The 23,894-nt window shown below is 41.4% G+C and overlaps 3 protein-coding genes across 3 annotated transcripts in view; 2 read left to right on the plus strand and 1 right to left on the minus strand.

The window, feature by feature from the left end:
- Positions 1-11,384, plus strand: part of LOC109465171 (E3 UFM1-protein ligase 1-like) — a 24,649-nt gene extending 13,265 nt beyond the window's left edge. Inside the window, exons 10-19 of the mRNA XM_019762317.1 lie at positions 654-792; positions 1,444-1,616; positions 1,771-1,850; positions 2,651-2,817; positions 3,161-3,291; positions 4,802-4,882; positions 5,222-5,307; positions 5,752-5,854; positions 6,781-6,889; positions 9,587-11,384. Coding sequence (XP_019617876.1) covers positions 654-792; positions 1,444-1,616; positions 1,771-1,850; positions 2,651-2,817; positions 3,161-3,291; positions 4,802-4,882; positions 5,222-5,307; positions 5,752-5,854; positions 6,781-6,889; positions 9,587-9,741 — 1,224 coding nt within the window. The 3' untranslated portion in view covers positions 9,742-11,384. The remainder of the gene's footprint in view (positions 1-653; positions 793-1,443; positions 1,617-1,770; positions 1,851-2,650; positions 2,818-3,160; positions 3,292-4,801; positions 4,883-5,221; positions 5,308-5,751; positions 5,855-6,780; positions 6,890-9,586) is intronic.
- A 97-nt stretch (positions 11,385-11,481) lies between these two features.
- LOC109465384 (PITH domain-containing protein GA19395-like) lies at positions 11,482-15,624 on the minus strand. The gene is given in 8 exon segments (XM_019762605.1): positions 11,482-11,677; positions 12,080-12,188; positions 12,850-12,954; positions 13,525-13,602; positions 14,275-14,318; positions 14,843-14,884; positions 14,886-14,971; positions 15,323-15,624. Coding segments are annotated over 8 exon segments (621 nt in total). The 5' UTR covers positions 15,378-15,624; the 3' UTR covers positions 11,482-11,575.
- Positions 15,625-15,692: 68 nt separating this feature from the next.
- Positions 15,693-23,127, plus strand: LOC109465365. Its single transcript, XM_019762579.1, has 8 exons — positions 15,693-15,966; positions 17,160-17,283; positions 18,122-18,274; positions 19,991-20,072; positions 20,303-20,443; positions 21,065-21,132; positions 22,243-22,413; positions 22,950-23,127. The coding sequence occupies exons 1-8, from the start codon at positions 15,890-15,892 to the stop codon at positions 23,121-23,123; spliced, it is 990 nt and encodes a 329-aa protein (XP_019618138.1). The 5' UTR covers positions 15,693-15,889; the 3' UTR covers positions 23,124-23,127.
- Positions 23,128-23,894: the final 767 nt, after the last annotated feature.

Genomic DNA, 23,894 nt, shown 5'->3' on the forward strand with positions numbered 1-23,894 from the left:
CAGATATATGTAGATTATCATAATCTTCGTACCCTTCTACTTTTAAATTAGTAATCTAAATTCATTCATTAAGCCCATGTTTTGCAAGAATGCAATAAAGTTCATTGTCATTATATAACTTCAAGTTGTTTTCCCCTCCCAGGACTCCAAATCATCCACAATATTAATGTACATTGTACAAATGTATCATCATCATGATAAAATGTATAATATGAGTAACAATATCAGAGCAATAGTTACATGTAGTTTAAAGCTAGATCATGTGAAGGTAAACATTGTGCATTTGCCAAAAAGCAGTTACTAGAAGCAACTGGATATGATTTTGGAAATGGTCAGACGTTTCAGCTAGTATCCACTAGCTTTCGTCAGTGACTGAGAGACCAGAGGGGAAATGTAGGTTTATGAGCACAAACTATTGATTGATATGCAAATAAAGTGAAGACAATTTTTTGGAAATCAAAAAGGGAACAAAAGTCAGACAAGTAAACCTGCATTTCTCCTCTGGTCTCCCAGTCACTGACGAAAGCTAGTGGATACTAGCTGAAACGTCTGACCGTTTCCAAAATCATAGTCCAGTTGCTTAAATAACTGCTTTTTTGCATTATACATTTGCTTTTGTTTTTTCTATTTTTTTTGTTGTTGTCCCCTCTCAGGACTCCAAATCGTCCACAATGCTGATATTTGTAGAAGACAGCAGCAGGAAGCCCGCTGCAGCACCAGACCTGCCGACACCTGAGGACACCGCGGGAGGGAAGGGGGGCAAGAGGGACGAACGCAGGAAAAAGGCTGGAGGTGAGGTTTTACAGGCTCAATCCATTTATTTATTTTATTAATTTACATTTATTTATTTCATTAATTTACGAATGTTACCACATTTGTGGAATGATTGAGTCGGACATTATATAACAGGACAATCCCTTTTCAAGATATCAGCTTGGAAACCAGACTGCAATGTTTCGTCCTTCTCATTTTCAACAAACCAAGTGCCTTTCCCGAGGACATACATTTTGTAACACTTACTTATAGTCAAGGTGGTCTCATGGTTAATAACCATGAGACCACCTTGACTATAAGCATGCCTAGTACTTATTTTTATTTTATTTTTATTTGGAATTGCGACAGCAACACAAGGCCACCCAGGCAGTTCCACTGATGTTGGATGATTTCTATCTGACATTAACTGTGTATGAAATTACATCTGTTCAACTACAACTCCTGTTGACTTGCTGTGTTTGTTTGTCTGTTTGTTTGTTTACCAGAGGGTAAGACGAGCAGCGGCGGAGGGTCTGGTTACGGCTCCATGTTGATCTGCTATATGTTTATTTGTTTGTTTATTTGTTTGTTTGTTTATGCACCAGAGGGTAAGACAAGTATGGGTGGAGGGTCTGGGTACGGCTCCATGTTGACCTACTATATTTGTTTGTTTGTTTGTTTGTGTACCAGAGGGTAAGACGAGTACGGGTGGAGGGTCTGGGTATGGGTCCAGGGAGGTGAAGACCAAAGGGAAGAGTAAGAAGCAGAAGAGGAGAGAGGCTGAGGAGGAGGAGGCAGCAACCAAATCATCATCATCAGGGGGCCACGGCAGGAAACAGGAGCTGCCATTCATGACTATAGAGGTAGGAAGTATGAACATTACTAACTGTAATAATATTGTTGCCAAACTTTCTGAATGCAAAAGAGCCCTTTTTGGTTATGGGTTCAGTGGGAATGGCTCTGTAGCCTAACGTGTGCACATGTTTCCATTTTTTCATTCTTTTCATCCTTACTTAGGAAATAGAAGAAGTACTCCGTAAGAAACTCCCAGACTGTGATGATGGGTTTGTCACAGAGCTGGCAGAAGACTTGCACAGGTAATTATATATAAGTACAGTATTTGCATCAACTTTATTTATTTATTTCATCATAAGACGGCTGGGTAGCCCCATTCATCTTACATTAGCTGTTTTCCAAAGACATTGTTACATACAGTAAGACAAGAGTGGACAGCATACAGTAAACATTAAAGTTTGAAGCGTCAAAACAGAGTCATAGTCCTATACTCAAAGTCCTAGCCGTTCAAAGGTCAAAAACACGAAAATCAACGAAAAGAACTTAATGAACTTTGGTTTAAAATTAGAAATAGGAGATTCAAAAGCAACCATAAGATAGCAAGACATGAATGTTAACTATGGTGTTGTACAATTTTTCAAAACGATCAGTTTTTTTTACAGAAATTTGTTCTATAACCTACACAGGACAGTGGAAAATGATAAAAGTTTTAATTGTCTTGGATGTACAGTGTATTCTGTTTTCTCTAGATTTCTGGATACTAAACATAATATATATACTTTTGTGTTCATTGTTTCTGTCCACCGACCGTTCACTAAAAGTTTCTAGGAGGTGGCTAAGTCAGTGTCCCTGGTGGCAGTGTATATATCACTCACTCACTCACTCACTCACGCACTCACTCACTCACTCACTCTCACTCACTCACTCACTCACTCACTCTCTCACACACTCACTCACACACACACACTCACTCACTCACCCACTCACTCACTCACTGGTTTTCTCCAGAGTCAGCATTCCTGTTCTAGATATATATCTTTAGTGTATATATGCTAAAGGTCATTACATTTACTCAACATGTGTTCATTGTTTCTGTCCACAGACCGTTGACTAAAAGTTACCAGGAGGTTGCCAAGTCGGTGTTTCTGGCCTCCACCGGTGGTGGCAGTGGTACCTCCAGGAAGGAGACCCACAGAGACCTGCAGGAGAAAGTCACCGGCCTCTGGACCAACATAAAACTGTTCGAGAAGGGCCTCAAGCTGTTCGAAGGTGAGTCATCATCATCGGTCAACCGTATTGGTCGGGGTTATACTGCCCCTTACGAGCTTACGAGAGACCCTTTCGTTAGCTTAATACAAGACGGGGTTCGCCTCCGTTCTCGTGATGATGTAACCACCATCCCCAAACACAGGACCTCCATTTAACGTCCCTAGCCGAAGCTAGGTACTCATTTACACCTAAGTGAAGTGAGGAAAGTCGTGTAAAGTGCCTTTCCTAAGGGCACAAGTTCAGTGGCATCGGGCAGGATTCGAACCCGCGCCCTCTCGAGTCTGGGCCGAAGACGCTACCGCTACGCCACACGACCCCATAATCTGTATTCTGTATGTTGCAGAAGAGGCCCAGAGCCAGCTGGCCAAGCATCTCCTGAAGACTCTGTGTACAGACGTCACCAACATGCTGGTCAACTTTGTGGCCTCCGAGCAAATGATGTCTGTGAACGATCCCAAAGCTATTACCATAGAGGTGACAAGTTATTTTATTTTATTTTATTTTATTCACATATATTTATTGAGTATTGTGCAGGAAGCAAAAGTTGCTTAATATATAACACCTTCTATTTATTTATTTATTTATGAAGATTTACCACGTTTGTGGAAGGATTGACATAACAGGTGACTACCACCTTTTCAAAGATGTCAACCCCGAGACCAGGCTGTAAGGTTTGAACCACTCACACCGGGAAGGTGCCCTACTCTTTTCGATAAGTGCGGTGGGTTCTTTAACGTGCGTGGGGTGTGACTCTCCCAAACACGGGACCTCCATTTTACGTCCTATCCGAGGGACGTCCCTAGCCAAAGCTAGGTACTCATTTTCACCTGAGTAAAGTGAGGAAAGTCGTGTAAAGTACCTTTCCCAAGGGTACAACGTCGGGGCGCATATTCGGACTTGTTCGGGTACGAACCGGAATCGAACCCGGGTCTCCCCGCTTCGTAGTCCAGTGATGTACCACTACACCACACGACGCCACAACTACACCACACGACGCCACTCAAAAACGTACGAGTATAAAACACATTGACGAGATACATGCATAATTACGAGATGGATAAGGAGATAAATACAAACAAGACAAGTTGGTGATCTATCAATGACGAGAATCTACCCATACAGTAAATGAAGTTTTGAACTATATCGAAAACATTGTGAGGTGACAAGTTACTACATTATTTAATCTGAGTATATTTTTTTGTAACACTGTGCAAAAAGTGAACAAGTTTATTGATTGATTGATTTATTCATCTTGGGTGCATGTGGATAGTCTGTTCAGCTCAAAATTAGGAGGGCCAATTTCTAATATCAATTTCAATTTCTATTTTTTAATTTCAATTTCAAAGAATACAGTACAAGCTTAGAGACTATATGACATACATGTGTAAAGCAGTAATGATCAAACATAGGAGTGATAAGTCATCGGAACAAAAAAAACCCAAATGAACTAAACATTGGCAACAAAAAAGGTCTTATACTGACAATGCTCCAATTACGAGCAGTACAACAGTGTGTACAATCATGTAATTATGTGCATGAGCCCTGGCATTTTTTCCTTATGCCACACCAATTTAATTTCTTGGTTAACGGATTCGCCCGCTTCATATTTTTTCTGATTTGCAAAAAAAAAAAAATTCAGAATCAACTGCAAAATGTCCATATTTCAAACAGTCCTTTTCTTCCTAGTTGTTACAGTTATTCCATCTTTCAATGCAGTGGGATCATTGTTTAAATTTTGAACCAGCCTGGTGTGTTGACTTCATGGCTCCTATCGTACCATTTTGGGCCATAATAGGATGCCTCTGCCTGTTTTTATTTTTATCTTTTTCGCTCGCCCGCTCCATTATTTTTCTAGAAAAATCCGTTAGCCAAGAAATAAAATTGATGTGGCCTTAAATACATGTAATTCCTGAATTTTTCTCACCCATCACTTTCAATGCTTTCAAATATTGATTTTTTTTTCCTGTTCTTTGTCTGCCCACAGATGCGCTTTAAACTCATCTCAAATCTACCAGAGCACATTAAAGAACCAATGACCAAACTACACACGTCACTAGCAGGAAAGGTGAGATACTTGCTTTAAGATGATGTCTATTCTGTGCATAATATGCAAATTTAGGAGGTTTCTATCTCAGGCTGGTATCTTATAACCCACAGTATATAGTACTACTGATACTGTACCTGATTTTGACAAGCAACTGATAAAAAAGAATGCCCAAAAGCAGTTACTCAAGCAACTGGATATGATTTTATTTTGGATATACAATGTATTCAGGCGTAAAATCCACTACCTTTCGTCAGTGACACTAAGAGATTGCAGCAGAAAGGCAGGTTTATAAGAAAAAACTTTCAGTATTTTCCGATGTCTACATCAACGTTTACAAATGCACATCTTTCTGTACAGCAAGTAGATGAGTTCCTCTCAGCCCTGGAGACTGTAGCAGGAGAGATGCAGGTGATGCTGAAGAAAGCTGACAAGAAGAAAGAAAGGTATGAAAATTTGTTACTGATTTAGTAACAGCATTAGAGTGACTGAGTGTATAATTTTGCTCAAGCTAAAGAAAAGAAAGTGAAAAAAAAATTAGATACACTGGCATATGTTGCATTTGTAATTTACTTATACATTTAATCTTCAAAACATCATTCTACCCTGATATGATACTTTGTTAAATTCCAAGAGGTCCAAGAAAAAACAGGGAAAATTGGTAATTTGGTAAGCTACATAACAGAAAGTGAACATACTGCATTTTCTGAAATTAACAGAAAATTGTGTACAAAAGGATGTATGAATACAAGATGTATGAATAACTAATTGGAAGCAAGTCCAAAATAGAGTTGTGTCTTTTACTGTTAAAAACCTGTGTAATATTGCCGTGCAATTGGTTGAAGTAGTTTGCACCTGTATATGACCTATGTCACATTTCCACCTTGCAGACAGCTGGTGTTTAACCACCGTCAGTCCCTGAGTGAGGAGCTGGGGAGGGAAGAAGAGCCTGCCACAGTGTTACATCTGGCCGTGCTCCTCTTGTTCCAGCAGGTTCGTACTACATTTTATGTCCTACCTGGGCCGCGATTACGTTCGATACGGGTGTTCCGGCCCGTGTGATAACTAGCGGTACGGCCCGGGGCTTCCAAATGTTACATAGAACGATTCGAACGCGTTTCACCCTAACCGCGTGCAACGCTTTCAAAAATTCGAATGCAAAATTCGGACGTTGGAATTGATGTTGTTGCACTTTTTGGGTTTAGGGACACCAACTTTCTGCTCATCTTGCATTCAAAGGCGTGTTTTCTTGGGTGGGTATGACATAAATAAAATACAACACGGTGTATTCCGCATCGCCCTCGGTCCCGGCCCTCCCGCGAGTCGGGCCGATACCTCGGGCGATACGGAATACCCCGTGTTGTATTCTATATGTATGCTCATAGATTACGTAGGCAACACCAAGTAATTTTTATGTATGACATTCGAGATCTGAATGTTGATTATTTTCCTACTGTCCCAGAAATGTCCCAAAGTGTCTTTTTAGTTGTTCTGGCCTAAATTTTACTGGTCAGTGGCAATCGGACCACCTTTGATTTCGAGCCCTGGTGATATAGCTATCTGTAGCCGTGCCACGTGCCCGTGAATCTGGTGTGTCATGCCAAGATGTTCTGAGAATGATATTTTCAGTGTTTGAAGAGACTCTTTTTACACAACCAAGTCTTTTATTCAGCCGACGTTTTGGTGACCGTCTGTCACCTTCCTCAGGGCAATTCTGACTGATTCACATTGCACTGCAGCACAGGTGTCGCTGCTACAGATGCAGCATTCCCTGAATAAAAGACTTGGTTGTGTGAAAAGAGTTTTTTCAATCAGCGTCTTGCCAACCTGATAAAACTACAGTATTTACGAATGATATTTTCAGCCAGTGAAAATTTATGAACACAAATACATCAGTAGAAATGTCTGCTGTTCCGCAGGTGTCTCATGCCATGGTGCACGCACCTGGCAGGTGTGTTCCGCTGGTCATCTCCCACCTGCAGCAGCATCTGTCTGCAGAGCAGCACGGAAAACTCACCAACTTCCAGGGTAAGCAGCGAGGTATTGTACTCTTGTCTCTCAGAGTACAATGCTGTTTTTTTATATCATACCTTCGATATTACTGTGTTTGGGACTGGGCCGTACTTTACCTGTCCACAGAGCAGCATGGTAAACTCACCAACTTCCAGGGTAAGGATAGACATCATCTTTTTCTGTCAGGCCCTGATTGGGCCTCCTCCCTGAGAGCTTGTGGTCATACATGTACACCTCTGACGCAAGAGAACCATTTCCATTCGCAGAACTACCAATAGACAAACTTGGTATGAAAATTTGAAAAATGTTACCAAGATACATGTAGCTGGGCAGCTTTGCACATCTGGTGGCCATGTCTGTCCTTGGTGCAGCACCTGCCCACAGAGCAGCACGGAAAACTCACCAACTTCCAGGGTAAGCAGCGAGGAATTGTACTCTTGTTTCTCAGAGTACAATACTGTTTTGTATATCATACCTGTGCTATGATAACCTTTGATAACAGTGTGCCGGACTGGGCCGTACTTTATCTGTCTGCAAAGCAGCACCAAAAACTCACCAACTTCCAGGGTAAGCAGCGAGGTATTGTACTCTTGTCTCTCAGAGTACAATGCTGTTTTTTTATATCATACCTTCGATATTACTGTGTTTGGGACTGGGCCGTACTTTACCTGTCCTCAGAGCAGCATGGAAAACTCACCAACTTCTAGGGTAAGGGTAGTAGTAGTATCCAGTCTTTGAGTATACTGCTGCGGCTGTCCCTGACATGGATGGAGAGCAGCCTGTCTGGCTGATTAGGCCTGGTCACTGAGAGCTTGTACACCTCTAACTCAACAGAACCATTCCAAGAACTACCAGTAGACAAACTTGAAAATAACTAGAGAGGCCGACATTTGCTTGGGAGCAAATACATCATATTTCAGTCCATCTCCCTCCCACGCAAAAGTGGACTATTCCAAACTTACCCCAGTGTAAAACTGGCAAAGATTCTCAAATAAATGAATTGTATAGTAGCTATGTAATTTTTTTTTTCTAATCAATGCAAAATGAACCTGGTCTTTACATCGTAATCGATGATTTTCGGTTCAATATAATGTCACATCACAATCAATTCCCCTCGTTTAATTATAAGTGCACAGTCACATTCGATCCCAAAATTGTCAGATACATTATACATAATTGCATGGTACAAAATTAATTGTCATAAATTAGAAAATCTCTAATTGAGAACAAAGATGCAAGAACAAGCACATTGAATCTCGAAAGCTTTACTAATCTTCTTACAGGTATGCAAATACTATTATATCTATTATATAAACAATGATGAGATTTGATACATTTTGAAGGTCTTAGGCAGATGTGTGGGTCATTTCGCATGACTTACGTGCAATGTGACCTCAGGTAACCCGCAATGGAACACGTGTTCCATGGCCAACGGCAGATAGAACGTGCCATTCTTTAGATAGAACATGGAACGGGTATAGCACTTTTGGCCCTTTTTTTGCTGAAAATAGCCATTAAAGTCCCCCAAATGAGTCATTTGAAAGTGGTGTATGCCAAATATGTGACTGCTGTTCTGTAGACACATGTTCAAGGTACCCTTATACCAAATTTCAGATCATTTGGTTGTAAAACCAGGGCTCAGGATCCAAAAATCCATTTTTTGGCAAAAAATGCCCCAAAAAACCTTCATAAAAATTTTTCAAAGGCATGTATCAAAAAAATGAAAAAAACGCCTGGGGGTATTGGCCCACTCTACCTCCATGCCAAATTTCAAGTCATTTGGCTGAATGATGGCGGAGTTGAATCCCTCTGACTGTGTGGCAGGAGGAGGAGAAGAAGAAACATCAGAGAACACAATATATTTCATCCATACCATGGTATGGACTGAAATATAAAAATGTTATCAAGATAGCCAGTCAGTACCCTAGGCCTGGGCAAACTTGCCAGTCAGCACAAGGGGATGAGATGAAGTTATAGAACTAGAAAAGTAACATTAATTTTGCAAAGCAAATGCATAATGTTTACCTTCGGATATGATCTGCTTTGTTAATTCTTACTCAAACACATTCACATACATGTACATGGTGACAGGAGTCTAAATGCCTACTATAAAATTGCAACATTATGTAACCCAACACCAGTTACTATGGTGACAGACGTCAACAAAAGAGGCCATTGGCTAGGTCAGAGGTTAGTGTTTGGAACAGAAGAAGAAATGGAGCAAAAACAATGTTTTCCTTCGGTAAACATAATAAATGTTACCAGACTGAGTATTCCAAACGTGGACACAAGTTGTGTCTTATAGCACGATAGCCAATCAGCACCAAGGAGAGGATAGAAAAACAGCAACCCTTAAATTCTATATCATAATTTACTTACAATATCAGTATTGATATCATGCTGACAGATCTGGTGGCCATGTCTGTCCTTGGTGCTGACAACACTAACCCAGCAGATTGACAATTGAAATTTCATCCACAATCCAGAATGTCAATATAGAGCAATCCATGTATGTAGTCACTGTGTTACCATATCAAAATACAGTAACAGATTGTTACCTAGTCCAAGACAGAAGTTGTCATGTTTTGCAGCATGATAGCCATTCAGCACCAAGGAGAGGAGCAATACATACATCCAGCAATTAGCATTGTAACACTTAAGAAGTATCTATTTTTATTATGATTGCTTACCATACCTCCTGACTATTTGCAGACCTGGTGATCAGGTGTGTGAAGGCGAAGCAGCAGTCAGGCGAGGACGGAGACAACGATGCCGAGAATCTGTCCACAACGCTGCACAGACTCGTACCCGACATCAAGGACATGGCACTCAACCCGAGAAAGGCATCCGGGGACCAGGAGGACTAACTATAGATGGAGTACATTCGGGACACATAATTTTACTTTTGATTTGGACTCCTGTCACCAAATCAGCAGCAGAAAATGTCTTAAAAATAAAAATATGATTTGCATATATTTGTCTTTAAAAACATGTACTGGTAGCCTCTGCCAGGCTTTAGGAAACTTTGAGAGGTGGCTAATGTACTCCATTAGCGATTTGGCCAATTTCTACTCTAACAACTTCCAAAGCCTGATAAAGGCTAGTCCTGGATGCAAAAGCAGGGTACAATGTTTAAAATACCAGACTCTAAAAAATACTACTACAACCTGTTAATTGACGTGACAATGTGTAATGCTGCACAGACTTGTACCTGACATCAAGGACATGGCACTCAACCCGAAAAAGCCATCCGGGGATCAGGAAGATTAACTACAGTCAGATTCATCCTCTTCGTACCGCATTTTGGAATCTCCCAAAATCTCGCTCAGCAGAAAATGTATTCAGATAAAAATCTAGGATTTTAGGGTTTTGTTTCTACAGTACAGACTCGTACCCAATATCAAGGACATGGCGATCAACCCCAAAAAGGCATCCGAGGATCAGGATTAACTATAGATAGATTTACCCCCCACACACTCCAAATACCACATCTGGGAAATCTAATTTTACAATTCTGAATCAGCAGAAAATGTTTTTCAATAAATATCTAATTTGTATATTCATGTCCTTAAGTACCGATAGCCACTATCAAGCATCAGAAGCTTCGGGAGGCGGCAAATACTCCTTTGGCAATCCAACTCCCCTGGCATGTTGTCTATTTTGCCAATTTCTATTCTTTCCAGCCACTTCTGAAGCCTGGTAGAGGCTAGTCCTAGAGGGCTAAATGCAGATTACAGTAAAATGCAAGGACTTACAAAATATTACTACAACCTGTTATTTGACATGTCAAGATGTAATTACGAAAAGAATGTACCCTTCTGATACACACAGATAGATATCTTTAACATTAACAAGATCTTTGAGACTTTGTCTTTTATTTGTATTTCTTTTATTGTGGTTGCAAAATCATTGTATGAAATTACAAAGAACTGTCGATGCAAATATTATTCTGTATGAGAAAGTGCCACATACATAAATGTTTCTGCACTCCCAGTTACATCTGATGTTTAAGGCATTTTGCTATTGTTAGCTTGAAGACAGACGTCTGGAAAGGACAACAACAGAGAGCCATGGTCTTTGGCAAGTGCAGAACTATCCATTTCTTCTAAAAAGCTACATTCTTCCAACATTATGGAACAATCAAACTGTTCAGACATCTAACGACAGAGTGATTTAGTCAAAAGTTCCAGTGAGTCTAACGTATTGAATTGACAAACATATACATTGTTTCATAATGTAACTTCCCAACTTCCCAACATTTCATGGTCACTTTTCCGACAGACGTCAACAAATCATGTCATTTGTCAGGTCAGAGGTTACTGAAGAAGAGGAGGAAGAAACTGAGTAAAAACAATGTGTTTCCCTTCGGTAAACATAAATACAGCAGCAGCAGGAGTGTTGATTCTAGTAAAACGTTGATCTGTATTCCAACACAATTACACAGAGATCAAATTTTCAGCGACCACTGTCGCCTTCATCAGGATAATTAATCACTTCACAACGTGATCTCGCGAGAGTTACGGTTACAAACACGTGAACTTATTCACACGAGACTTTACTGATACAAGACGTGAAGGCGACAGTGGTCATTGAAAATTTGATCTGTGTAAATTGTGTGTTGGAATGAAGTTCAATGTTTTACTATGATTACTACCAACACAGATGAACTTTCATGATAATCTGAGTGTTGGTTCTGTTGACCTAATATACCGAGTGTTGTGCAGGGTCGAACACGTCAGTCTTGTGATCTGCAGGGTTCGGCGCAAGTTCATAGTTAACTATCATCACCTCTTGTCTCTGCATCTGTGGGGAGAGAACATAAGTCGCATCAGTAAGAAGGCCTTATTTTAAGACTTTTGAATGACTGTTTCTATATACTAAAATCACCCTCTCATTATGAAGAAAGCGGGACAGTGCATCATCCACTGCCTTATGCTTGATCAGGGGTGCCAGAGTATACAGGGCAATTTTACGGTACAATAGTATAGCAATTTTACTAGTATACAGTGCTAGTAAAATCGCACTGTATACTATGGCACCCCTGTTGATAGAGAGTAGTTATAGACAGTAGTTGTAGTTGAAAATTTACTGTTACTATACTTTTACTTTGACCTTATTGCGACTGACTGTCCTGGCCAATTACCCTATTTCCACAAGGAAGGCCTGTTGGAGGCTGACAAAACAGATACATAAGGCCCTGGATACCTCTGTATACTCTCCCCGTAGGCCGATGTAGTACACTCTGGTGCTGTCAGCTCCAAAGTTCCCAGGGAAGTAGATAGAAAGGTGGTGAACACTGGAGAATCTCACCACTCTGGAAGGAGAAAATACATGTTACATTCAGGCTGACTAGTGTGGAATGACGATGGAACAAACTAGACTTAGGCAGAGTCTCTCCTCCAACTCGAAAATGAACTGGCGAAGACCCTGCTGCATTGAGTCCCACACACACACACACACACACACACAAACACACACATCCTTGTATATTATTAACATGCTAAATTCATTCACAGTCAGTTGCAGTGGGCGGCCCCTTGGCCACACAGTTGTGCAATCACTACAGCAGGGGGCAGGTCTAGTGATGTGTGTGTTTAACTCAATTCTCTTTCCTAAATGCTGAGTGCTAAGCAGAGAAAGCACCATTTTGAAAGTATGACTCGGCCAAGGATCAAACTCAAGACCTACCAAATGCAAACCTTACTTTGCCATTGCACAAAATTGAACTACATAAAACCTAATTTTAAGGAATATCACTATCAGTATAGTCGGTATAACCGCCCTTTGGCGTAACACACCAGCTTCGCAAGCATGTGGCACGCGGGCAGCTAGCTATATCACACCCAATGACTTGTTACACTCAATCTTTGCACATTTAACTGCAGGAGTTGTTTCAAGATTTCTAGTGATGATGCCCCAACTGTGCTTGGTGGCAATGAGTTCCACTCTACGAATAATGTGATAGAATTGCCTACTTGGTGTGATACTCCACCACCCCGGCCGGGTCGGGCTGGAGCTCAAACTCCTGGTCTGCCTCCACGTGGACGTCATCAAACGTCATGTGTTCACGGTTCTTATACCTAGCAAACAAACACACAACAACAGTCACTACTCATACTCATGTGGACGTCATCAAATGTCATGTGTTTACGGTTTTTAAACCTGGCAAACAAACAAACAAACACAACAACAGTCACTACTCATACTCGTGTGGACGTCATCAAATGTCAGCACTTACACGTTACATATGAGGAACTGGAAAAACTGGTTGCATGTTAACATTTGTTATGCCAGAGTTATAGATGTTACTCAAAACATCCAGAAGTAATCTCCGTATCCTATCCAGTAATAGAGCTTGAATTGTCTATGAGTATCTATTTTCAGCCTACTGGGTTAATGTGGTTAAGTACGTAGTGCCTTCAGTACCAAGGACAGGCATGACCTAAAGCCATTCACAGTAACAAGACTTCCTAAAATGCAGGTATGTGCTCCAGAACTAGTCAACACTTAGGCTGGTATGAAGGTTTACTTGGATGTCTTACATCAAATTGATACACATGTAGTAACAATGAATTCCTCCCAAAGACAGGAAAGAACAGGTAACTAAATTGTAGTGCAACAAAAGACCTATAATAACTGAAAATCCTCACAGTTTCATACGATCAGGGTGTTCCTCGTCTTCCCCTCCTATTATGATCACTCCTTTCAACTTCACCAGTCCTGTAAACCTGGGGGAAACACAAGAGGTAGAAGTGCCATACTCATCAGGGCTCGAAATTCAACCTTAAAAATTAGGTGCACCATATAAAACAAAACCTTATTACAGATCTTACTGCTCCTGGTATGAGCTTGAATCTGAAATGGGGGCTAACTTACAACGAAGAATTTATTCTTTTTCTGACACTTGTATGCCAAGAATATCCTGCATACTATTATACATTTGATATGTACAAAAATACCTACAAAAACATTTGGGTCCAGTGCACCCACAGAAAAAAAAACTGGGTGCACAGCTCCAAATTTGGGTGCACTAAGGTGCACATGCACCCAGTATTACCAGCCCTGCACACTGTTATTATATACCAGTAATACTGAGAAACACCTACCTATTTTACAAATTTCTATCCTACATGTACAACATCATGACACAACTGGCAATTGTCAGTGCATAAAACTCAACATGTCCACAATGGAAGTTGACACATCAACAAGTGAGAAGAGATTTTTCTTCACTGCACTCCACATCACTTGTAGGTTGCAAATTACAAAGAAATTTTGTGTGAGAGTAAAATATAACAAATGTTCATTTTAACCACTTACTTATCTTTCCCCGGCTTTAACATTGTAGATGTCCTGGCATTTACAAACTGACAAAAAGATATAATAGACGTCTGACTTACGGGATGTTGAAAAGTAGTTCCTCATCTGCATCACTGTCCACATACTGTCAACAAAAGGTTACTGTTAGTAACACAGTTGGATGTGACCATACCGGTGTCAATGCTAATTTTAATTTTTTTTAATTTTTTTAAAGTATGCCATCCATCCATCTGCATCCACACACAAACACACACACACACGCACGTGTACATACACACACACACACACACACACACACAGACACACACACACACACACATGTACACGCACACATACATGCACACACACACACACACACATGTACACACACACACACACAATGTACACACATGCACACACACATGCACACACACACACACACACACACACTGTACACACACACACACACACACACACATGTACACACACACACACACACACACACACACAGGAGCTTTCAACTACTTTTAACTTCCTGTCCCTAATGAGTAATGTGCCAATGGAAATAACAATTTTTGAAAACACATTTAGCAAACACAGACAAATTTACCACAAAACCATATATATACATAGATCTGAAGTAACAGAACCATCAGATGTGTTACGTACTTGACTTTTGTCCAGTCGTTCGTTCCAGGGTTTGAAGACCTCGTTTCCCCGACCCCTCCACTGTTTCATTCAGACACTCCACCCTGTCCTTGTCTATCTTCAAGTACAGGTTGTACTGAACACCTATCTCTGGACTGTCATGATCATGGTCATGGTCATCACCTGGGGAACAACAGGACATACAACATGTTAGTCTTCAAGTTCAAGTACAGATTGTACTGTACCCAACAACATATTAGTCTTCAAGTTCAAGTACAGGTTGTACTATATTCCAATCTCTGGGCTGTCATGTCATTGTCATACAACATAGGGCAATTCACAGTACTTTAAAGGCCAAAAATATGATATATTATTATGACGACATAGTTTGCAAAAGTGCATGGGGAGAGGGGGTAGCATATTTGAATGACCCATTGGCGTCAACAGTATATGGAGCAATGCAAATGAGAAAAGTTAACATGAGCAACCTAAATGACCTACCTCCATGCCCGTGGCCTCCACAGCCGTGACTGTGACCGTGACCGTGGTGCGCCATGCAGTCTACTACTAGTAACCAAAACCTCCTTTATAATATTTGTGACGCCACAAACTACGCTGTAACTCTTCACACTACGTGAGAAAAAGCTGGCCGAAAAGCTGGTTTATGGCACGGAATAAAACACACGTTGTCAAGTTCAAGGACAGTTGTTGAACCTGAGAAATTATGAGAATGCACGTCTGGCATGCACTGCACAGTCACAACAACAACGTGCACTACAAGGGTCAAACGGGGTCAGCTCGGTATTAAACTGGATCCATGACGTGAAACGGATATGACGTTATGCTCAGTCCACCTTCTAAACTTTTGTTTTGGCAGGGTCTGTTGTCAAATTATCCAACTTATGCCCAGTTTAAATGTTCATATGCCCTTTTCTTTAGAAGATGGCTAGTAAAGACAAGTACTTCTCGTGATTTGAAGCACAAATTCGTGTAGTGAAGCGACCTCTGGCGATTTCTGCCAGGTTGCATCGTACGTGACCTGTATGCGGTTTAGTACCGAGCGCTATTATGGCGGATTCTCTTCAAAAACCGTCCGACGGAGCTAGTCTTTCCTCCATGGACGAAACAACACACAGGACAGAACGGTAAGCTAGCGCCAAATGAGCGTGAACATCTGAAGATCTAATCTGTGTACATATATCCTGGCAAGGTGTGGATTTGGCGGAGAAATCTGCAAGAACATGCATAGTGGGAGGGGGGCAATTAAGTTTCGAATTTCGTATCTGCCACTTGTAAACGCAGGCAGGTGTATTAAATTTTGTATAACAGGTGGGGACGTAGAGAAAAGCGGTGTAAAATATTAACGTTTTTCTTTGAATATGGAAGTATGGGATCGTGAAGATCAGACTGAAATAGTAACTTTAGAGATCGTCTGCATCAAATCATGTTTTGATGTCGGTTAGACAACTGCTAACGGACCGGTAACGTTGTAAAGTGATCTTGGCACGGAGTAAAGAGACTCTTTTTAGTACACAACCGAGTCTTTTATTCAGCCGATGTTTCGGCGACCGTCTGTTACCTTCCTCATGGCAATTCTGACTGGTTCACATTGCACTGCAGCACAGGTGTCCATATGCAATGTGAACCAGTCAGAATTGCCCTGAGGAAGGTGACAGACGGTCGCCAAAACGTCGGCTGAATAAAAGACTCGGTTGTGTAATAAGAGCTGAACTGCTGAATTAAATATACCGGACCGGTAACGTTGTAAATTGATCATCTTGACATATTTACGTGCGGCTGTCTGCTTTCAAAGGTAGATATCCATCAGTCACAGGGGTTTTTCTAGAAAAATTTAGCATGAGGGAGCAGATCGCAAGCATGGCAAGGAACGAAGCGACCAAGGGGGAATTTTTAATAAGAGTAACACAGTTTGTAATGCTAGAATAGTGTTGTATTGCTTTTACATCTTTTCTGGAAAAAGATCATTTTGAGAAAGACTAAATGGTGTTAAGTAGCCACTTAAGGTTCAATCTGAAAATTGATATGAAGGAGCTGGCTGGTTACATGAGGGAGCAGCTCCCTTATTCCCCTGTTTAGAAAAACCCCTGAGTCATATACCACCTACATTTTCAATGTTCAAAGTGTAAAAGAATTATTAATGGCAATAGTTTTGGAACAGGTTTTAGTTTGATTCTGAGCAGTGCAGGTAAAACTTGTCAAATCTGCATGGTGCAGGTAATTTTTGATTTTACATGCACCACTGCTGGTATACAGAAAGAAAGTATCTCGAGCCTTGGCAGTTTAAACAATGTTCACCAGTGTGAATTTATATATTCAGGTTAAAAAGAAGCCGTACGTCCGAGAAGATGGCGGGCCCAGCAGACAGAGGTCACAACCTGGCCCATACCATTGCTAACCCTCAGGGGCTCTTCTCTCCCAAGATGTCCCCCATCAGGGCAATGGTACGTCCCAATTGTACACTTCTGTTTGTCAATGGTGAAGTTTTATAGCCTCAAGTCCAAGCACTGGACTTAAGTTGTTGTAGCCTTCTCACGTATGTTGAAATACATCTGTTTATAAACAGATTAAAATTACAGTAGAAAGTTATATTCTATTTCTAGTGATAGTCCAGTGGTTACTAGTAGACCCTACCTCTGGGCTGAGAAGTAAGAGGTTCGAATCCAGGCAATTGTTGCTCACCCCATATGCATGCTTACTGGACAGGGTCACAGTCCTTAAGACATTAAACCGTGGTCCACTGTTCCTTGTGCTTGTTGAATTTATAAGAGCTTTAAGAAATGTCCCCTGTACAATGAACCTGTAAGTACTGTACAATGAACCTGTAAGTACTGTACAATGAACCTGTAAATACTGTACAATGCACCTGTAAGTACTGTACAATGAACCTGTAAATACTGTACAATGAACCTGTAAGTACTGTACAATGAACCTGTAAGTACTGTACAATGAACCTGTAAGTACTGTACAATGAACCTGTAAGTACTGTACAATGAACCTGTAAGTACTGTACAATGAACCTGTAAGTACTGTACAATGAACCTGTAAGTACTGTACAATGAACCTGTAAATACTGTACAATGAACCTGTAAATACTGTACAATGAACCTGTAAGTACTGTACAATATGTCTTCTCTGTCACCAAGAAGAGTTAGCTTTTCATTCAAGGTTAACTGGTTCAAAATCACTTTCACTTGTTGGAAAGTATTTCAAGTTGGACTCGGAGGCTTTTCAGAAATCATCCTACTGACAATTGTACATTTGCTGTGTTCCCGTGTCCAGGGAAAGTCCTGGGGAGGCAGTGGTGACCGACCAGACCGGCTGGTCAACAGGAGCGACCTGTTCGGTACTCCGTCGTACCGCTCCCCACTAGACCTGGTTCGCACACGTCCGACCGCTGTGGCCAGTCAACATGCGAACACTGCTGCACAACAGGTAAGTCTTAGCTACGTCTGGCATGGGTAGGTAAAAGTGGTAGTCCCTTAGTCTGGTGAAGCTTTGGTACTCCGTCGTACCGCTCCCCACTAGACCTGGTACACACACGTCCGACTGCTGTGGCCAGTCAACATGCGAACACTACTGCACAACAGGTAAGTCTTAGCTACGTCTGGCATGGGTAGGTAAAAAAGGTAGTCCCTTAGTCTGGTGAAGCTTTGGTACTAAGCCAGTCAGCACAGCAGCAATGCTCCACAACAGGTAGGACTTAACTCCTTTAGAACTGGAACGGTTCCACAAAATACATTTTTACTACGTCATGTATACATGTCAAAATGGGCTGATAGAACTTGAAACGGTCAAACCTAGAACAAGTGACCACCTCTACATAAGGACCACCTGACCAATGTGACCACTTTTTTATGATCCTTTCGATTAATTTTCCCACTGACACAAGCATTAATAATCCTGTCTATAGTGACACCTGTCCATATATACCAAATTTTATCAGTCCCCAGAATGGTCTTCTTGGGCAGTTTTGACTGTAATTCTTGCAAATACTGTAGACGGATGATTGTGAATTCCAATTTTCAATACTTCCCCTATCCAAGGGTACAATTGCTAAAGGACTCATTATGTCAAACGAATTCAGAAACTGGTTTCCTCCTTCCCGCGGCGATGTCAGCTCCAGAGACACTAGAAATAAACACCTTCTGTCCACATTCAAAGCACGAACAAACAGATACAAGAACAGTCCCATTCCGTACATGATAAAACTACTAAACGAACAGTAACAGTAACCTCTCCACATTTAGAATGTTATTATTATATGTAAATATTAATATTTGAACCAAATGCCAATTTGTATATAGCCTAACTCTTTATGTGAAAAGTATGTAATTCAGCCACTTTATTTGGCTGCGATGTACTTTTTAAGGATCATGTTGATGTTGATCAAATAAACCAGTCATTCATTCATTCATTCATTCACAATGTTGATAATCCCGTCTTCATCTGAAACCTCCTTCTCCTTTTCTCTCTAGATCTTAACATGATGGAGGTCTGTTCCTCTACTGTTACTCATCCTTCATGTAAGCTTAACTCTTCCATTCTATTCTATTCTATCTCCTTCTATATAGCATACATAGCCTGGGTACCAGTGATGCATACCGGTTCACTGGACTTGGATCCGGAATGTAAAATAAGAATGTTTAGGTTCAAGTCCAAAAAAACCTAAAAGTCAAAAACCGAGTCCGGACTTATTACCATAAAAGACCATTTCACATACCCCTTTTCTTTCCAAACCACCTAAAACCTTCCGTAGATTGCAAAATCTTTGCTGCATAATGAAGAAAACATTGCCATCGGGCATCGTCAAGTGTTGGCCTCCATGTTATGTGGCCAGAGTTTCACCCAGACAACATTGCAAGGTGGCCAACATGCAATTTTGTACATGCCATGGGTTTAGGTCCGGACTTACAAGTCTGGAACTAAACCTCTGGACTTGAATCCGGACCTGAACCTAAATATGGGTTTAGGTATGCACGACTACTGGGTACTGTAATCCTCAGCCTGAATTTCTTGTCGTTTTGAGACAATGAAATTGCTAATGCCACCGTATTTTCTGGAACCAGAACAATATTTCCCAGTTCTTATGCCATCATGCTATTATGGTATACTTGTGATAAATGCACATTTGTCCCCCCCCCCCTCTAGGAACCTGAGCCCAGTGATACCACAGTGGGAGCAGATGTGTCCACATCCCTACCTAAACAGGACTCCCTTGCAAAGGTTAAAGGTCAGTATTCCATGACGTCGACTGTAAAACATAAGTACGTGTGTAATAGGGAAAAAATTTGGGTAATAAAGTAAATACATGTATTACCTGAATAACAGTTAAAGGACAGATGGCTCAGCTGAAAGGAGTAGCAAATCCTTATAATTTAGTGTACATGTACTTGTTTATTAATAGCAAGGTCTTATTTGAGACTCATTGAAGTGAGTGATTTTGTTTTGGTTGTGTTGCAGCTGATGGTTTGCTGAGCTTCAGTTTCGGCAGCGCGCCGTGCCACGGGTCCTTCAGCGCCATGCCGACCTTTGACCCGGGGCTGAGCCTGTCCATGGGAACATCCTGGTCCTTCAACACCGCCATGGGAGAGTCCGTATCAGGTACAGAAAGTTGTTTGTTTGGTTGTTTGTTTGTTTGTTTGTTTGTTTGAAATAAGAAAACATGAAAGAGGAGTAAAGAAATGCAAGAAATACAACATATTGCAGGAGAAAGGGCAAAACCTGGGAGAGTCCGTCTCGAGTACTGCAGTTTCCAACCTTTCAGTCCAATATCTTTTCTATCCTATTTTTTCTTGCAGGTTCAGTTTATTTATTTTACTAGGATATGTTAAGTTTTATACATATCAAGTTATCATGGAAAGTGTGTCCCCCTGACTTAAGTTTGTTCAGTAACATCACACACATTCTAGATTGTCTCTGAAAAGTCTGTCTTTTGCCAGCCTACTCATTTTGCGTTGTTAAATAGCGGCTTCAGCACCAAGGACAGACATCACTTGAAGCCATTCGCAGCATCTTTGGCAATTCTAGAAAAATTTATTTCCCCTTGCTATAAAACTACCTCTTGCTTGTTTTTCATTCTAAATCAATCACGTTACGAAGTTATTGATTGAAAAAAGTGTTATTAATATCAGTGATAAAAGTGTTTAGCTGATGTTGCTGACATAGTTCAGCACCAAGGACAGGGTGGTTATTGTGGAAGTTTTGTGTTGTTGTTTTTTTCAGGAAGAGTTCCCAACACCATCCATAACCCAAACAAAGCCATAGTAACAGTGGATGCTGTTACAACACAGGTGAGACACCCTTGCTTCAGTACAATGCTTCCTTACTGGAGTGCTTGATGTGCATGATAAAGATATACATTTGAAATGTCAAACTCATTGTTATTTGAAACAAGTAATACAACAAAGGTTTTATTCTTTTCCTGGCTGTGAATCCTGGGTCATAACGGGGGACATGGAGAATAAGCTAAACGCGTTCGCCACATCATGCTATAGGGTCATGCTTAACATCAAGCGCCTAGACCATGTGAGCAACGCCTGGATCTACAAGTTGACAAACACTCGACCCCTTATCACCATGGTAAGGCGGCGTCAACTTCGTTTCCTGGGACATGCACTTAGAATGCCTGTGGGGGAACCATGCCGAACATATGCCCTGTATGTACCGACGCACGGCAAAAGGCGCCCAGGGCGCCAGCGACTCGACTACCTGGGCTACGTCCGGAACCTGTTGGGGGACACCGAGGGTGACCTGCGGCCAGAGGACATTGCCAACCTGGCGGCGGATCGACGGTCGTGGGGAAGACTTGTGGTCGACTGCTCCGCAGCCGGACGATGATGATTCTTTTCCTTACACTTGAATATCAAGAATATGCTGTATATTAGTTTACAACAATTTAATACCTTAATGTACATAACTTTACACAGATATCCTTGTGCACTGGTATATCCATAGCTAAAAGATTAAGTACGCAGCTCCAGTTTTTCCAGTTAATTCCAGCTCTGCAGCTGTATCTTAACATGTAGTTAAAAACAAAGCAAAGTTAGGTCAATTTTCTGTTACTTAATGTTCCATCTGGAATTCTAATATTCATAGGCATGTCATATTAACACGGGATCGCTGCTTTACGTCCACACATACATGTATGTTGTGGTGAAATGTCCCTGTGACACCCTTCCCAGATCCTAGTTGCAAACGACATGGCGTGCTCGGCTGTTCGGCTACAGATAATTCTTTTTTTCTTTCTGATTACCTGGATGTCTAACCCTGTAAAATCTCCTCATGCTGTCTTACCCCAGATCCTAGTTGCAAACGACATGGCATGCAAACTGTTCAGCTACAGGGAAACTTTCTTGTATGTCTCATTACCTTCATACGTAACTTTGTAAAATCCGTTCCAGATCCTAGTAGCAAACGACATGGCGTGTGAGCTGTTTGGGTACGGGCAGGACCAGCTGGTTGCCATGCAGCTGTCCCACCTGCTGTCCGGTCATCGCAGCTCCCACCTGGCCCTCACGGAGACTCACCTGGACCCAGCCTCGGGGGAGCTGGTCAGCATCGCGGGCAAAGTGGTAGGTGCTGGTTTACTGCTTCTGGGACAGAAGTACTGTTTTGGGTGGTGCTGATCTATGCTTAGTTTGTATGTATGTCCGGTCATCGCAGCTCCCACCTGGCTCTCACGGAGACTCACCTGGACCCAGCCTCGGGGGAGCTGGTCAGCATTGTGGGCAAAGTGGTAGGTGTTTCTGTTTCCGGGACAGAAGTATTGTTTTGGGTGGTGCTGATTCATGCTAGGTTTGTATGTTTGGGTTCTAAAGTGAGTGGGTAGGGTTGGCTGGGGTTTGACTTGGTATGCCCAAGTTTCAAGGATATGGTTGCCAGTATAAAAAACATAAAACATCATGTGATAGTGGAGTAAGTTCCATCATTCAACTGTATGAGTAATAATGCATTCTACTTGCACATACTAGTAACATTCAAGTAATTACAAAGCAGTAAGCAAAAAGTATACAAAGTATGACAAACTGTGCTCGAAATATTATGTTGGTTGCCCTTTATCAAAATAAACCATTCATAACTGAAGATCTGTGTATGGGTGTCCGTTCAGGTGGATGCAGTGGACTCCACCGGGCTGAGGATCCCCATCTCCCTGTGGATGAAGAGGATTCAGTTTCAGGACCAGTCCCGCTGTGTGGTCGTCATGGAGCCGGTGGAGCGCAGGGTCGCACATCTGCAGTTCGACAGTCAGGTTAGTGGGTACAACTACAGGACCTGGGGTTGAAATTAGTTTGGAGATAATGTGGCGTCTGTGTGTGTAGTGGATAGAGCATCCGACTGTCCAGCAAGGAGACCCAGGTTCAATCCCCAGGGTTGGACCCAGACATGTCCGGATATGCACCCAGATGTTGTGCCCTTGGAAATGGCACTTAATATGTATTTCCCCCTCAGTTAGAGGGATCTGGGCCCTACTAGGGTTTGGGTTGGCGTTAGGAAGAGCATCCAGCTGTAAAAATCTTGCTTAAAAAAAAAAGAGAGACTTGCACTTGGTGCAAGTACGTCTAACCCCCAGTTCAGGGAAAACTGATGTTAAAATTGGTTTTTAAAAAAATGGGTGCACTGATGCACCCACCCAAAAAAATTTTGTAAGAATGTGGGACAACAAGACTTCAACGCACTGAGTGAATTTGGGTTCTCCAGGGCCAACTGGAGGTCTTATGCTGAGAACAGAGCATCTGGGAAGAGGATTGTTTGCTTAATAATATTATAAAATAGTTTCAAAAAAATGTAATAATTGCAAAACAAAAACAGGCAGGACCTACTAGTATCTCCTTCTGTCTTTAGAAATTGAGTTGTGTTATTTTTTCTGACACATAAGTGTTAAGAACATCGTTTACACTAGTGTCACAAAGTACCTTACATAACTCACTAACTGATTGACTCCCAGATTTTTTTTTTTTTTAACCGAATTTAACATCATTTTTCCCCAACCGGGGGTTAGACGTGCTTGCACCAGGTACAAGTCTTTTTTTTGAAGCAAGATTTTTACGGCTGG

This window comes from Branchiostoma belcheri, unplaced genomic scaffold (genome assembly GCF_001625305.1).
Source record: "Branchiostoma belcheri isolate BF01 breed outbred unplaced genomic scaffold, Haploidv18h27 scaffold15, whole genome shotgun sequence".
Taxonomy (NCBI): Eukaryota; Metazoa; Chordata; class Leptocardii; order Amphioxiformes; family Branchiostomatidae; genus Branchiostoma; species Branchiostoma belcheri.